The sequence below is a fragment of the Lonchura striata genome, chromosome 22 (genome assembly GCF_046129695.1).
Source record: "Lonchura striata isolate bLonStr1 chromosome 22, bLonStr1.mat, whole genome shotgun sequence".
In the NCBI taxonomy this organism is placed as follows: Eukaryota; Metazoa; Chordata; class Aves; order Passeriformes; family Estrildidae; genus Lonchura; species Lonchura striata.
Window position 1 is genome coordinate 402,282 of NC_134624.1, and position 15,107 is coordinate 417,388.

Consider the following 15,107-nt stretch of genomic DNA (forward strand, 5'->3'; position numbering starts at 1 on the left):
TTAACGAGTGCGTTTGAAAACCAAAGTGAGGTAAGAAAATAAGAGGAAAAAAACCTTCCAGATAGATCATCCCCAACTTCATACTGATAGACACGAATGACACGACGATATGCTATGCTAGTCAAAGGAAAGAAACCAAGTAAATTCCAAAAAGGAAGAAAGAAAGAACAGAGGAAAGAACACACCAAAACACAGCCACTGCAATGGAGCCATACTCCAAGCCAGCACTGCCTTGCAGCAAACACAAGCCAGGTACTTCATGAGAGAATTATTTAAATGCTGGTTGCACATACACAAAAATAAACTGTTATTATTTTCCTGTAAGTCACAAAAAAGTGAGTCTTGGTAAGAGACAAACTGAAGTTTTGCAGTTAGCTCATCTACAGATTGTTTAAAAGCATTATTTTTCTAAATTCCAAATTGTTCTTCCTCCCTTCCCCAAAGAACACCCCTCCCAGGCAGTGCTGGGCACAAACAAGCTGCAAAGCAAGGAGTGCACCTCTTCTTCTGACACTTCCTTGAAGCTCTGCCTTCCCTCTTGCCAAGCCAGGCTAAGCACAGCCAGTGCCTCTTGGAACTAAATCCATGCTTTTAATCTATTCACAGAGAATTAGGGACAAATTCTGCCTGGCATATCAGCAGCCCTCTGGTAATTTGTTCAACAAAAGAGCCTGGCATGAGGATCTCTAACTCTGACCCTGTGTCTTTCAGTGAATGGCTCCTTTCTGTTCACTCGTTCTTGGATACCAGAACTAATCTACGTCACTACTTGACAAAGGAGCAGGGAATTCAGCATCCATTCCAGGAAAATCTGCTCCGTTCCATTAAACTGTACAACAAAATCAGGGCAAACTATTTTTTATCTGGCAGAACATAAGAGACTGATCATTACAGGGTAACTAAGCAGCAGAATTATCTGTGAAGATTCCATCCTTCTATTAGGAAAAGGTTTCACTTTAGGAGCAAGGCCCTGGCCTCCTCCAGCCCTGTGCACAGGCTCACACAGAGAGCCTCTGCCCTGGCCCACAGACTGCTGGCATTTGACATCACATCTTATCACAAAGCTTCCACTGTGCTGAAACTCGTCCTGCTGAAGGAATTTAACTAGACAGACACATTTGCAGAGGCTTTGGTAGTCTGAAAACATTTAAACATCTCATCATTTCCTTTCCACTTTCAGACAAATGGCCAGCACACATCTTCATCAGGAACCATTGCTGTGGACACAGCGTGGGCTAAAAACTGCTGGCAAATTCCAACAGCTTCTTGAATTCATGGTTGGAAGGTTGGTTTTCTTCTGTCAAGGCTAAAATCTGTGTGGGCCACGGTTCTGCAGCAGATTAAAAACGGGCAGTTCCTATTTGCAAACTACAGGGGGTTTAAGATATATAGTATCAGCGAAATGCTGTAAGAACCTGTTCTCCTTATCAAACGTTTGGATATTTCATTGTTCTCAGAACAGTTATGGTCAAATGTTTTATTTCACTAAGCAAGTCTCTTAAGCTGAAAAACTGGAAATGTCAGAATAGCCTGCCTGTGGAAAGCAGCTACACTCGCACATATCTTCTTAACTTCAGGGCCTTTTCCTGTGCAAGCCCTCAGAGAAAGCAAAAGTCAGGGCTTCTATGGTGTGCCAGTGGCTGCCTATTGTAATTCTGCTTTTGACTAGGAGATGGTTATGTTCCTACTGGTTTATAGGTAACTATTCCAAAATCTTATTTCCTGTGTCTGTGCACCTCAGCAAAAGGTTGCTCTTTTCAAATAATAGGGATTTGAGCACAGCTTTCACAAGCAATGTAACAACAGGAGAAAACACACAGAGCAGAACACGTCACCAAAATTTGAAAGATACAAAATTCAATACTAACCCATCTAGCAGGTAAGTCCTGTAGAATGTGAAGATCCAAACATCAGGCAGCAGGACAGAGACAAGACAGTAAGAGAGGGATAGAGATTTGGGTGGGAAGCAAACATCAAAAAGTTAAAAATCATATTTATATTTCATTATTTCATGAAGACACATACAGAACTGTTTGTAAACACACAGACAGAGAATCACAGGGTTACATAGCACAGAACTCACCTCCTCTGACCCCCAACCAGAACCTGTCAGAGCTGCTGACAGCACTGACTGAGTGCAGGCACCTGCAATGCTCAACCTTAAGACTTTTTATTTCTAACAGAGTTGTTCTTTACTCCCTCTCCTCAGAGAAGGTTATTATTAGACAGCAGCCCAGGGAAATTATTACAAAGTTTTAAGCTCTTTTCACATGCTTCTCTGTTTGAATACCAGTAAGATTCCCAATATACTGCTCAGTACAAAAGGGGCATTAACAGAAATGCTGCTGGCACTTCAGAATCTGCTTGGAGCTATTTGTGCTCCACCTCCCCAGCTGTGCTACAGCCTAGTTCAGGAATAACTGGAGAAAAATGAAGTCCTGGATAACTGGAATTACTGCAGGAAAATTAATTCAGAAATAGGAACATTTCTAAAGTCTGGTGTTCCAGGGTTTTCCTTTCCCCTGTAGCTAATGGGGCCTCCCTCAAATCCCAACTGCAGGGAATGGACAAGTCCTGATGAGCTGTTTTTCAGTAGGAGACATTTACAACTTTGACAGTCCAAAGAGATAGAGGATGCACACAAATACTACCTAAGGGGTTTTCTAAGGGCAGGTCCTGGAAAGAAACTATACCTGGTCTCCTGAATCCACTGATGGAAGGCATTGGCATGCTGAGCAAATTCCTGACGCAGTTTGTCATTTTCTTCCTGCCTTCGCTGTTCCTTCTGCAGCTCCAGTTCACGTTCCTGAGAAATGAACAACAGTAATTTCAGAAAAATAAAAGGGATTGGTCTCATCCTGTAACAGAAAGCAAAAACTAAAAGCTGCATACCAGCACAGTTCTGAGCCACAAAACAACATTGAATGCTTGGTGTCCAGGATGCCTAGAGAAAAGCATCTCAGGTGGTAATTCAGAACTTAAGTCCTGAGAACTGCAACTGAACCAGCAGTTGCTTCACTGCATAGCAGAGAAGTTAAATTTCTATTACAGTCAGAAAGTGAGACACATGTGTCTTGCCTTTGGAAGAGCCACAAATGGAAAACCATGAGAACAACTGACAATAGCACAAGTTTATAGTTAACAGCAATTTTTCTCACAAATTTTGAGGTATTCTGACTGTATTGTGACAAATTCTTGTTCCCATTATCTCAGAGAACGACTTCCAGGGACAACTGAAAGGTCATAAAATATGAAGAGACTCTTTCCCTCACTGACTTGCCTTGATAATTTTCTGCAGATTCCTCCAGGTTTCTTCAAGAGCCTCCATAGTGAACCAAGTGTAGGGGTTGGAGGCCACACGGAAGCTCTTGATCTGGCGATCAAGCTCTGCCAGCTGGTTGAAATCAGCTTGGGCAGAACTCAGGGAGGAACGGAAAGCATCGTGAGCTTCTCTCAGGGCTTTGATTTCCTCCAGTGAGTTGCAGCGCACAGGATCCGTCAGGTCCTCCTCAGCATTCTCAAACCAGCTGTTGAAGGCAGAGGCCTTCTTTGCAAAGGTCAGAAAGAGATCCTCAACCTTAAAGAGAGAAAACATCCAGTTGTTCAGTAATGGAAATACTCTATATGAGCTCACATGGAATTAACATGCAAGGGTTTTGCCTTGGAAGCATCTCAAAAATTCTTATTTAAATTCTCCAGGATCTCCAAAATCATTAGTTGCAAAATCATGAACAAGCTACAGAAGTTGCAAGTGTGTATTTTTTATCAAGTGTGCAATTAGATTTTTGTAGCCCCATGGTTGGCCACTCACCTTTCTGAAGTGCTCCTGAGCTTCCAAGAGTTTCTTTTTCCTGGTAGCAGAATTAGCCAGTAGCTGATTCCAGCGTTTCATCAAGGAAGCATGCCGGGCCTCGATGGCCTTGGACTGGATGTGCTTGGCTGCGAGCAGCTGGTCTTTCAGAGCAGTGATGTTTGCAATTCCCTCCTGCTGGAAAGCCTGAAGTCCAGCATCAAATGTTTCCTGAAGCATTAAAAGAACAAAAGATATTTGAGATTTTATTTTTCTTTAGCCTTTCCAATAGCCTGCATATATTTCACGTATAGATTCTTGTGTGTTCACAGGAGTTCAGCTGGTCCCTCCCTCATGGGGTGGAAGCAGCATCAGCACTGACCTGTTTGGTGAGCAAGGTTTGCACTGAAGAGAGGTCACGTCCGTAATCATCTGTCTTCAGACTGTTTTCCTTCTCTCCTGGAAAATTAAACAAATTTTGCAAAAATGTCATTTCTCCATCTCAGACATTCGCTCTGTTCCAGATCAGGTTACAGAGGCACAAAGCAGGGACAGCACTACTGATTACTCTTAGGTCTGCTTGTTACAACAGTACATGAGGACCTACCAGACACTTTCGGAAATGAAAGAGTTTAATGTTTGTTTGTTAGCAAATATTGTACTTCAGCACAGAACATACCTATCCATGACTCCACCACATCTGCTTTCCAGTTGAACTGGAGGAAGGCTGAGTTCTCATCCAATTTGGCTTTCCTCTGAGCTGCTGCTTTCTCCAGATCTGATACCTTGCCTCTGAGCCCCTTCATCTTGGCAGTGATGTTTGCCTCGTGGTGATTGTTCTGTGTGACAGGGAGGAAAAGAAATATAGCCATGCTATAAAATGTTGAAGTCATCTGAGGCATTCAGGATGCTGGTGACAGAGCAAGGACTTCAGCTGAAAGGTATTGTCTCAGAAACAGCTTTGAAAGTGGAACACTAACAGCTCATTCAGCTGCAAAAAAAATGAGTAAGAGCTCTTTTCAAAGACATGAGAGAGAAGAGAAAGTCTACTGTAACATGAAGATGTCCTAGGGAGCCTTTGAAGGTTTCTCTAGTTCATGCTCACCTTTTTAATGAGATCCTCTCCATTAGCACAGACATCATTCACTCTGTCCTTGTGGACAGTAAAATCAGTCTCAAATGCCTCGTGCTTCTTCAGCAAGCCCTGCAAATACAAGACACAGGCACTTATAAAAATAATTTCTCACCATTTTATAAATCAGTTAGCATAAACGTTTTCTGTCAAAAATTAATCTTAGCTGGTTAGCACAACTGGTTTTTTGTGAACAAAAGGAAACGGAGACTGACTTCCAATCAGAGGTCAAGAGATGCAAAGCTACATTAATCTACAAGTAATTTCTAAAGGAAATAACATTACTGGGATGCTTTCATAGAATGAATTTATATTTTTTACAATGTAAGACTTCAAAAGAAATAAACAATAACCTGTAAATTGTAAAGACAGTTAAAGAAAAGGTTTGTTATGCTCTAAGCAGCAGGAATACAACAATAAAGTGCTGCCAATTTCCTCCATACCTGAATAGCAGCAAGTGTGTCCCCATAATCCTCACTGGCTACCAGTGTCATTTTCTCATTGATCCACGCTTCTTCTTCCTCAACATTTGCTACAAACTGCTGATACTCCAGAGACTCCTCCAGACGCTGGCCCCTGTGTGGGGAAGGTGCAATTGGATCAGTTTTATGGCATTGAGATATAAGATATAAAAACAATGTGCAGAGCCTGAACCTAATCATTCACACTTCACTCCTCCAGCAGCAGCCATGGCTGGAGCTCTAGGAATTCCTTGGACTACAAAGTCTGCAGCTGCCAAAGGACTGAAGCACTCTCTCCCAACAGTTTCTAATCAGGAAAAATCTCCTGGAAGTGGATTAAAGACAGCTAATTGTAAGCCTATGGTTTCCACTGGTGCAAGAAAAGGCTAAACACAACATACACCTCAAAAAGAGGCTAATGTTTCTACTGAGGAACACTGCCAATAATCTTGTAGAGTCTGTGATCAGTAATAGATGCTGTTACATCATATTCCTAATAACCCATACCCTGAAATTCTGTAAATCTGATAATTATGAGTCCATGTAACTTTGAATTAATACTGAATTTTACACAAATTCATACCTAGCAGCTGCCAACTGTTTTAACTCTTTCCAGTGATCCACAAACTGAGCCAGTCTCTGCTGTATCTCCTCCTTTCCAATTGTGTTGTCATCTGAAAGCTTCTTACCCGTGTCCAGAACACCCTAAAGAGAAACAGTTACTGGAACATCACCTGCCTTCCTATGTGCATTGTTTAGGCTCCAGCAAAACTACTGCTGGTTTTCATCTCTTATAGAGAAATTTGCCATGGGGACAGGGTTTTACCTGGATAGCAGGTTCGTGGGCAGCTAATTCTGCTTCTAAGCGCTTGTGTTTCTTCCTCAGATTCTGCACACCAGTCAGGTCTCTGCCATAGTCCTCTGAACTAACCAACAGTTTCTTCTCTCTAAATTCAACAGAGAATAGAGAAATATAAAATATGAAAATTACTTCTAAAGGTCAAACCTGACAAAGAAAACAAAAAACCCCTCAGATACACAACTGCTTTGCATTGCACAAAGATCTTGGATGTAAGATGTGTACAAGAGTTACTAGCAAACAGCAAGTGGCTCTTGGCAGAGAGTCCAACATTTATCTTTGAAGGACAGAATTTCTCTGTACTGTTTTCTTTTTAAAAAATATAGATGTATTTTGTAAAGTTGTCCAAATTTTGTTTTAAAAGCATGACAAAATAAGTGCTCTAATTTGAATGATTTCTATCAGCCTCATGACTTTCTCTCTTCTTGAGGTACTAACATCAATGTAGGAAGACCATTTGATTAATTGCAACAACTGGCTAGAATCAAGAAAGTACTTGAAACTGAAAAGTATTTGAATTTTTGGTAGGAGCTTTTCCAGAAAGACTAGAATGAAATGTCTGAGTCTAAACAGTGTTTTTCTGCTTACTGGGATTTGACCAAAGAAAACTGCAGATAAGAAACCACACCCAAAACAGTTTTTCTGGACTGGCAGCAAAGGTCATCTCCTATAGATGCACAGCTGTTGGAAGGCAGCTCTGAAGCCACACTAAAGGATATGAGCAACACTGGCAAGCCCAGACCTTCCCAAGCACCCACTTGATCCAGGACTCCTCGTCGTCCATGTCACGGAAGAACTGGTGCAGGCGGTGGCTCTCGTTGAGTTTGGCGCGGCGGGCGCTGGCCATGCCCTTGATGCGCTGGAAGCGCCCGTTGATGGTCTCGCGCTTGTCCTTCACCTGGGACGTGTCAAAGGCACTGCTGGTCATCAGACTGTCAGCCTGGCTGTTCAGGTCCTTCAGGCGGTCCTGGACACGGAGGGGAGAGAGAGGAGGGATTGTTCAGAGCTTGTTTCTGTGCTCCTTATGTCAGGATGAAAATCAGAATCTGACTTGTAGTCACAGGTTTTGCTAGAAACCACATTTCAACAAGTCTGTGATTGAAGCAGGTATCAGGAGCTGTACCTACAGAATTTGCTTATGACCACGCTTTATCTTCCAAAACTAAAAGGGAAAACAATACCTCATGTGCAGATATATCAGCTTCCAGTAACTGGTGTTTTTTCAGAAGGTTGTTAACAGATGCCAAGTCCTTCCCATAGTCTTCAGATGCCAACAAAGCCTCCACCTGTGGATGGAGAAGGAAATATGGAATGAAGAACAAATTGTGTTTCACAAGCTCCTTGAAACTATAATGTTTTAAAACCATGCAAATTACTTCTCAATTTTCTGCTAAACTTTTACCATGTCACCTGTTTAATACCTAAAAGGTTCCATGCAAATTTGCTTCTTCTTACCTTATTGCTAATAACTAATAACATGAACACATAGGCAAGAATTTCACTAGTAATAGGTTTTCTTTAAAGTAAACCTAGACTTGCTCAAAGGTAAACAGTGTTCCACAAAATCTAACATCAGCAAAGGTAATAAAAAGTGGAAAAAAACCCACTTTGCAAATAATTAATTCCCATCTTATTACCTCTGAAAGCCAAAAGTCAAAATCCTTAATTCCAGTATTGAAATTCTGCTGCTTATTAGCTTCTTTCAGTTTCTGACTCTTCTCTGCTGATTTCTGTACCAGGAATTGCCACTGGTCAGCCAGGGCAGCCAGGCGTGCCTGTCAGAAAATGGGAAAAATAAGTAAATGAAAGATGAAAAAAGTTCTGATCAATGCAAAACCATAACATGGTGGAAGTTCGGCTGTTGATTCCAGGTATGCAAGTTAGAGTCACTATTTCAAGCTGCCCAGCTATAATTTACACCTCAGAGGATCAGAAAATTTACCCTCCTTGAGACCAAAGCAGAATGATTCACCTGATCTACACTGTGTAGTTGAGATACAAAAGCTTCTATAAAGCAAGATTTATTCTGGAGGGACGCTGTCCTGCCTCAGTTACCAAAACACTGCTCAAAGCAAAGCCAAGCAAGGCTCGAAGGTGCCCACCTTGACGGCGTCCTCGCTGCCGGCGCACGCGCCCCTCTCGATGAGGGAGTTGCCCATGTCGATGACGCCGCGGATGCGGTCGGCGTTGGCGTGGAGCTCGGCTTCGAAGGCCTGGTGCTTCTGGTGCTTGCTCTGCAAGGACAAACCCAACACCATCAGCACTGCACAAAGGGCTCCTCCGTTGTTCTCATGGGCTGGGTGGTCATCAGCTTTGTGCACAGGCTGAGCTCAAGTTCTCTCTGGGTTGGGTATTTATTGCTCGCTCCAGTGGTTACATAGATAAATACTGAATTATCAGCCAAAAACTTCTCTAAAAAATGTAACTGAATTATTTGGTAAGAATTTTTCTCTGCCAAATTGAGACCACCATGAGAACAACAGGAGCCTTGGTGTGGGAAGGAGTGTGCAGCTCTCATGTATGCATGATCCATCCACCCACCAGGAATATGACAACAACACAAAAGTGACAAGACAGAATTTGCAAGTATAAACTGGAAATGCTAGTGACATTGGACATGGGTAGAGAGTGTCCTAGAGAATGGAATGAAAGGAAATGTTAGATCAAAAATAAAAAAGGAAAAAAATATTATAGCACTGGTATGAGAAATTCTGCATGAACTGCTCCATTTTGGGAACTGTAAACCACAAATCCTGAGATTTGGGGAAGCATATCCTTCAAAGCATTTGGGGAAGCATATCCTTCAAAGCTAGATCAACCCACTTGGAAAATTCAATTTAAAAGCTGCCAATTGCATATCTCTATATAATTACCATGACAACAAATTGTAGACAAGCCTTTCTAGTTTAATACGATTTTTTTTCCCAAACTAAAAAAAATAGTAATTTAATGTACCACACTCTGAAGTGACAAATCATTCCTTCATTTCTTACTCGTTAGCTTCCCCTTTCTTTGTTCTATCTTCTCCTTCCACATATCCTCATTTTACTCCACTTCTTAGATTCTTACAAGTGCTGTCAGCTTTCCATCTGGTACATCTCTTTTTCTGGAGTGTTCTTTTTGTTTTATTCTTTTCTATGCTCTTGCAAGAACTAAGCCAATCAAGATCTATCATTAACTGAATCCTCCACCTTCAGCATCTGATTCTACAAACACAAGCTCATGGATTTGACATTATGCCCTGTGTTAAATCATCACAAGTGATGATCCAACAACCAAATTTCTGAAATAGGAGGATCGAACTCCATTTTCCTATGGGCTAACTCCTAAAAAAGATTAAACTACATAATTACACAGCACAGATTAAACAGATCATGCAGAACACCTGCAAAACAAATACATAAATAAATGATGCTGAATAGGAATGAACAAAAAAGCCACACCCATAGGACGAGGATCAACAGCTGTACCTGGATGGAGGTCAAGAACTAACAGAAAACAGAAATTGCATGAACTGATGGATGGAGCAGCAACCAGAGCTTGGGCTTACACAGAAGCTTATACAGAGAAAATAAATTCACATACCAGGGCTAGTCCAAACTACTTACCAGCAGTTTGGAAAGCTATAAAACAGATTGAGAGAAGTAGTTCAGTGCATTCATACTACTTCATAAACCAGAATTAAAACATAAGAGGCAAACTTTATTCCTTAATAGTGAAAAATAAATGAGATTTCACATTGTATAATGTAAAAGAGTTGAGACCCAAGAATTCAATTTCTTTATTGTCTAGATGCTGGGAGAGAGACAGAACAGCCACTTGGGTTTCTTTAGGAAACTTTCTGCTGCAGATACCACATATCTTATTAATTATATGCATGAATAATTAATTAGAGGCATGAATAATTACTAACCAAGTCCTATTTTGGGTCTCCTTTCATGCATAATGTAACTTCCATTTTCTCCTTGTTAAAAGGAGAACATGTCCAACATGATGCAGTATTCTGTCATCTCTGAACAAGAATTCCTCAGCATGGATTTTCAAACCAGAGGAAGCCTTGCAAAGTTAACAGTGATATTCTGATTTTTAAGCTAAGAACCACATTCACCTGGATATTTGTGGGATCCTTATAGGACTCATCACTTGCAGTCTGGAGCTTTTCACTGATCCAGGCTTCTATTTCATCTACATCACGACTGAACTGCTGGAGGGTCTGAGACTCTCCCAGCTTCGATCTCTTCTCAATCATTTGGGCTTTCAGACGAAGCCACCTGTAGTAATTTGACACATACAATGAACAAAACACTAGAGCCACATGAGGCATCACCTTCAGCAGCTACAAAACATCCCTAAAGAGGATTTCCAGTCATCTGCCTCCTCCTCCCAGGCAGCACTGACCTGTCCAGGACCTCGTTGCGTCTGTTGGCAATGACTCCCTTGGCGTAATGATCTGCAGCAATCAGCTGGTCAGCAAAGGACTGCAGGACAGCAATTTTCTCTTCCTATTCAAACCAGAAACCATGAATTAGAACTGTGGTTCCCTAAAATCAAATGATGAGCAGTGTCTTGAACTGAACAAGCCTTTTTATCTTCTTTAAATACACATTATTAGGACCCTACGATGGAAGTCTCTCTTCTACAGGATTGCAGAGTTCAACTTAGAACACTTTTCACCTGTGGCTTTTAGGAAAAAAGGCTCTTCTGAGCTAAAAACTACAGCAGTATGATCTCTCAATAAATATAGGCAGTTTTCTGCTACAAGAAACTGGAAATATACCCTTTTCTGCCACAAATAAAGGGAAAAAGTAATTTCAAATCAGTAGATTTACACAAATACTTGCCACTATTTCTACACTGTTTGTAGGCAATGGAATACATACTGATGTGCACAAGCTGCTTCTAAACTTCTGCAGTAAATTCCACATGGCTCAATATTTGGAACTGAACTTCAGAAGCCATACATAGCAGGAACTCCTTTTGCTAATAATTCACATGAGAAAAATGAAACTATTTCCCCCTTACTTCAGCTACACTCCTCACCTGGACATTGATTGCTTTATCAAAATCTTCATGTTTCTTGATGAGTGCCTCCACACTGTCCAAGGAGTCTCCTTTATCCTCTGTATTTAAGAAAGCCTCCCGGGCAGCCATCCAGTTTTCAGCTTGTTCACAATCCCGATGAAACAGCTGGGAAGAAAAAAATCCAAAGCATGAGCAAGACAGATCAAGAGCACTGTTACCACCATGAAACTGTAAACATTTTAATGAAAAGAGGAATTATTTTTCTTATCCAAACTGCAGCAGAGCACCTGCAATTCCAGGCACTGGTCCAGCATCATTCTGCGCTGGACCCAGGCCTTCTCCAGATCTGTCCGTTCTTGCTCCAGAATATCCAGTTTCTCCTTGATCTCTGGGCTGGCATAGTGTCCATGGGCAAGAAGTTGTTGTCCAAACTGTTCAAATGCCTGGAAAGTGCCAGTTCTTGCATCTATTTCTGTGCGGTGTTCCTGCAAGGGGCAGAGATGTGCTGCTCAATAAACACAGCTGGAACTGATCTATTTTTGGAACTCTAATTGGAAAAAAGAAACAGTTGTTGATGTTTATGATACACTTATTTTTCACATACCTGGTGCCTTTCCAATAAAGCTTCAGCTCCAGTCACATCCTTTGCGAGTTCATCTGAGGAGACCAGGCCCCGGATCCCATTGATCCAAGACATGAGGTCCCTGTGAACACACAGTAATAGGGAATTTTTCTCTCCCTCCACTGAAATAAGTCACAACAGGAAGAACAATCCTTTTCTGAACCCTTCACAGAAATATTCCTGTGGAACAATAAGCCATGCGTATTTCACTAATAATAAACAAATTGAGAGGGGGAATCACATCACTACCTGAAGTCACTGAGGAAACGCTGCAGGTCATGAGAATCTCCAAGCTTCTCCTTGCGCTGGTCAGCACGTTTTCCCAGACTATTCCAAGCCTGATTCAACTCAGTGCATTTTTCTTGGAGATCTTCAGCAGATTCTGGATGTGACTGGATTAGACGCTGAGCGGTTTCACCAAGAGAGTTCACCTAGGATTAGAGAAAGGGAAATGAACACAGTGAAGACAGAGAGAACTGCTGTAGTTCAATCATTTCTGGTAGATAAAAACAAAGCTTCTGGGTTTTCTTCCTCAGAATCTCACCTTGTCTCCCAGAGCTGCCAAGTCTCTCTCAAAGCCTTCATGTTTGCGCTGCAGAGCCTGAACACTGGCCAGGTCATGCCCATAGTTGTCTGTATTTAATGCTTGATTCTTCTCCTCTATCCATTCTTTGGTTTCATCAGCATCTCTGATTTGAAGGAAGGAAAGACAAAAAGAGAATTAAAAGTCCACCCTCCACTGAACAAGCTGGCAATTGAATATTATTTGTTTAGAATAGGTCCCACTGTATTTTAGAATTCTTGATAGACAAAGCATTTGAGTCAAGACCAAACAAACCCCTCACCTGTGGAATCTCTGGACCTCGTGGGCACTGCCCAACAGCTGGCTCCTCTCCTCTGCCAGCTGCTGCAGGGATCTCCAGCGCTCATTCAGCTCCTGGATGAGGGAAGCAAAAAGTCAAGACTGGCCTTTCACTACAGGTAAAGGTTACTAAATTCTGCTTCATTCCAGAAGAATGCACAAATTCAGATAGCTTAGTTAAATAAAATAATTTGAGGGGTTTCTCTCCTGAGCTGTAAAACCAAATGATTTTATGTACATAAGATAGTGATGTAACTTGAGAAGCAAACGCTGTATATACTAATGCTTCTTTAAATAAATTGATTCGAAAGTTTATAAAATTCAAGGAAAGACAAAGACTATGGAAAAGGAGGCTAAAATATGTGCACAACTTCTAAATCAGGTCAGAGAAAGTAGTGGAATTACCTTGATTGAGTTGAAGGTTGCCACAGTGTGTACCATCAAACGTGCAGACTGTGTGAAAAGGCAGAAATAAAAAATATAGCATTGAAGTCAACTCTAACCAAAAGCACAACCAGACTGAAAGAAAAGTCCTTAAAAAAACCAAACAGAAACCACTAAGAAAGACAATGTATGTAAATTACAAAAGCAATTAAGAACAATTGGTTGTAATTCAGAGTAAGAATAGTCAGAATTTACAAGTAAGTACTGTCCTGTTAGTGCAAACTGAAGCAAAAAAATCTTAATGAGGATAAAGAGGAGAAAATTTAAAGTCAACATTCAATACATTAATTAAAAACCTCCAAAATATCAGTCTGATAATTTACTATAAGACTCTTAGAATTCAATGTACATGTTTACAATTTGCAAAAAAATACTTTAAAGGTCAGTAGCTCCTGGCAACATGGCTGTGTTTTCTGTTAAAATATTACATACTAACCTGGTTTCCCCACATTACACAGCTTAAAATATGTACAAGCAGCTTTCAGTGTAACAAGGTGGATGCAAGACATAAAACACAGGCATGAAATGCTAGGGAAAACATCATGTTGGATAGTTTAAAAAATATTTAAGATTTTTTTTGCTTTAGAAGGTGACAGCTCTTCCATTGTAAGCCTCTAATGAATGGAAAAAGGCTTCTTTAAACTATTGTAGTAAATGAGCTGGACATGACTAATGGAATGCAGCATATTCCTTACTAAAAGGAGTATTGACATAAATGGTTTTGACTTTGAGGAATAAAAACATTTTTGTTGTAGCAAGCAGAAAGCAAAGAACTCATGCAGAGTGAACAAGGGATTATTTAACATCTACTGCCCAGAAACTGGACTCACCCTCATATAGTACAAACTCAAAACTAAACAGAGTTTTGTAGCAGAGAGGTAAAAACCAGGCTGTTAAGAATTTCCACAGCACAGGAGAAGCAAATGGTCTAAAAAAGATTATATACTGTAATTTTTGTTTTATTTTCTTTTTGTGTGCTAGTAAGCAATGACACCTACCTTCCAAGGAGAGGCTGTCTTAGAATCAGTTTCATCCTGTTTAAAAATGTGAAGAAACAGCTTTAAATATGAAGCAGAATCTAAAACTATAATACAGCAAAAAAATATTGAAAATATCTCTATGTTCAATCCTTAATAGAGTAAGTAGTTTTTTTCTTGCAAGTATTTGTATCAATTTGAGTTATGCTGCTTGCTTAGATCTGTGATGTGGGGCAAGACACTCAGGAAATAAAGGGATCATAGATAAGATAATCTTTGAATGTCTGTTCAAAGTCATTAGTGAGTTCCATCATGGAAGTGAACTACAATTATGGCTGAACTTCTCCTTGTACATCCGAAACCTGTTACAATTGCCACTCCATCCACCTCAGAAATTAACACTTACCCTGGGCATTCCATAGACTTCCTGCAAAGGAGAGAGGACAAACAATTAGTTATTTTCTAACAGAATGTTTTCCCAACATGCCTCATACTTAGTTGGCACAGGATAAAATTACTTATAGCACAAGTATGCAAAAAGCTGGCAAAAAAAAAAAGCTAAAAAACCCAAACCAAAACAGAAAACCCACAAACTCCCTCCACTGTGAATTGTGCTCAATTTAATATTTGTTTTTCCCCTAGCATTCCTCAACCCATTTTCCTGCAAAATAAATGAAGGCTAAATTTCAAATTCATATGAAGCAAAGTTAATGCATGGATTCTCCATGACTTTTAGTATTATTGTAAAGCCTTCCCATTCCTAAAAAAAGAAAGGAAAAAGCTCTAGATGGTGCTGCAATTTGCTCTAGCATTATTACAAAATATAATTCTAAAGGTCTTCCTGGGATGGCCACAGTAGAAAACAGCCTGAATCTTGCAATGCCAGGCAAAAACAGACAAAAGAAAGGAGGAAAATATTTTGCTTCTTAAATGAGATT

General features: G+C 40.5%; 1 protein-coding gene across 6 annotated transcripts in view; it reads right to left on the reverse strand.

The window, feature by feature from the left end:
- The window catches only part of SPTAN1 (spectrin alpha, non-erythrocytic 1), a 45,354-nt gene that overhangs the window by 4,380 nt on the left and 25,867 nt on the right, over positions 1 to 15,107 (reverse strand). For 4 of the 6 annotated variants that reach the window (XM_021551405.2, XM_021551406.2, XM_021551403.3 and 1 more), the window contains 26 exons: positions 14,576 to 14,596; positions 14,191 to 14,226; positions 13,154 to 13,201; positions 12,732 to 12,823; positions 12,431 to 12,575; positions 12,136 to 12,317; positions 11,869 to 11,968; positions 11,552 to 11,749; positions 11,283 to 11,429; positions 10,641 to 10,744; positions 10,351 to 10,513; positions 9,851 to 9,865; positions 8,345 to 8,476; positions 7,880 to 8,017; positions 7,424 to 7,528; positions 7,001 to 7,209; positions 6,210 to 6,330; positions 5,967 to 6,088; positions 5,366 to 5,498; positions 4,896 to 4,994; positions 4,470 to 4,629; positions 4,173 to 4,249; positions 3,812 to 4,021; positions 3,281 to 3,577; positions 2,694 to 2,806; positions 1,869 to 1,886 (listed from right to left, as the gene is read on the reverse strand). In XM_021551405.2, coding sequence (XP_021407080.1) covers positions 1,869 to 1,886; positions 2,694 to 2,806; positions 3,281 to 3,577; positions 3,812 to 4,021; positions 4,173 to 4,249; positions 4,470 to 4,629; positions 4,896 to 4,994; positions 5,366 to 5,498; positions 5,967 to 6,088; positions 6,210 to 6,330; positions 7,001 to 7,209; positions 7,424 to 7,528; positions 7,880 to 8,017; positions 8,345 to 8,476; positions 9,851 to 9,865; positions 10,351 to 10,513; positions 10,641 to 10,744; positions 11,283 to 11,429; positions 11,552 to 11,749; positions 11,869 to 11,968; positions 12,136 to 12,317; positions 12,431 to 12,575; positions 12,732 to 12,823; positions 13,154 to 13,201; positions 14,191 to 14,226; positions 14,576 to 14,596 — 3,185 coding nt within the window. The remainder of the gene's footprint in view (positions 1 to 1,868; positions 1,887 to 2,693; positions 2,807 to 3,280; positions 3,578 to 3,811; positions 4,022 to 4,172; positions 4,250 to 4,469; positions 4,630 to 4,895; positions 4,995 to 5,365; positions 5,499 to 5,966; positions 6,089 to 6,209; positions 6,331 to 7,000; positions 7,210 to 7,423; positions 7,529 to 7,879; positions 8,018 to 8,344; positions 8,477 to 9,850; positions 9,866 to 10,350; positions 10,514 to 10,640; positions 10,745 to 11,282; positions 11,430 to 11,551; positions 11,750 to 11,868; positions 11,969 to 12,135; positions 12,318 to 12,430; positions 12,576 to 12,731; positions 12,824 to 13,153; positions 13,202 to 14,190; positions 14,227 to 14,575; positions 14,597 to 15,107) is intronic. The other 2 variants (XM_077787794.1, XM_077787793.1) reach the window with 1 other exon arrangement.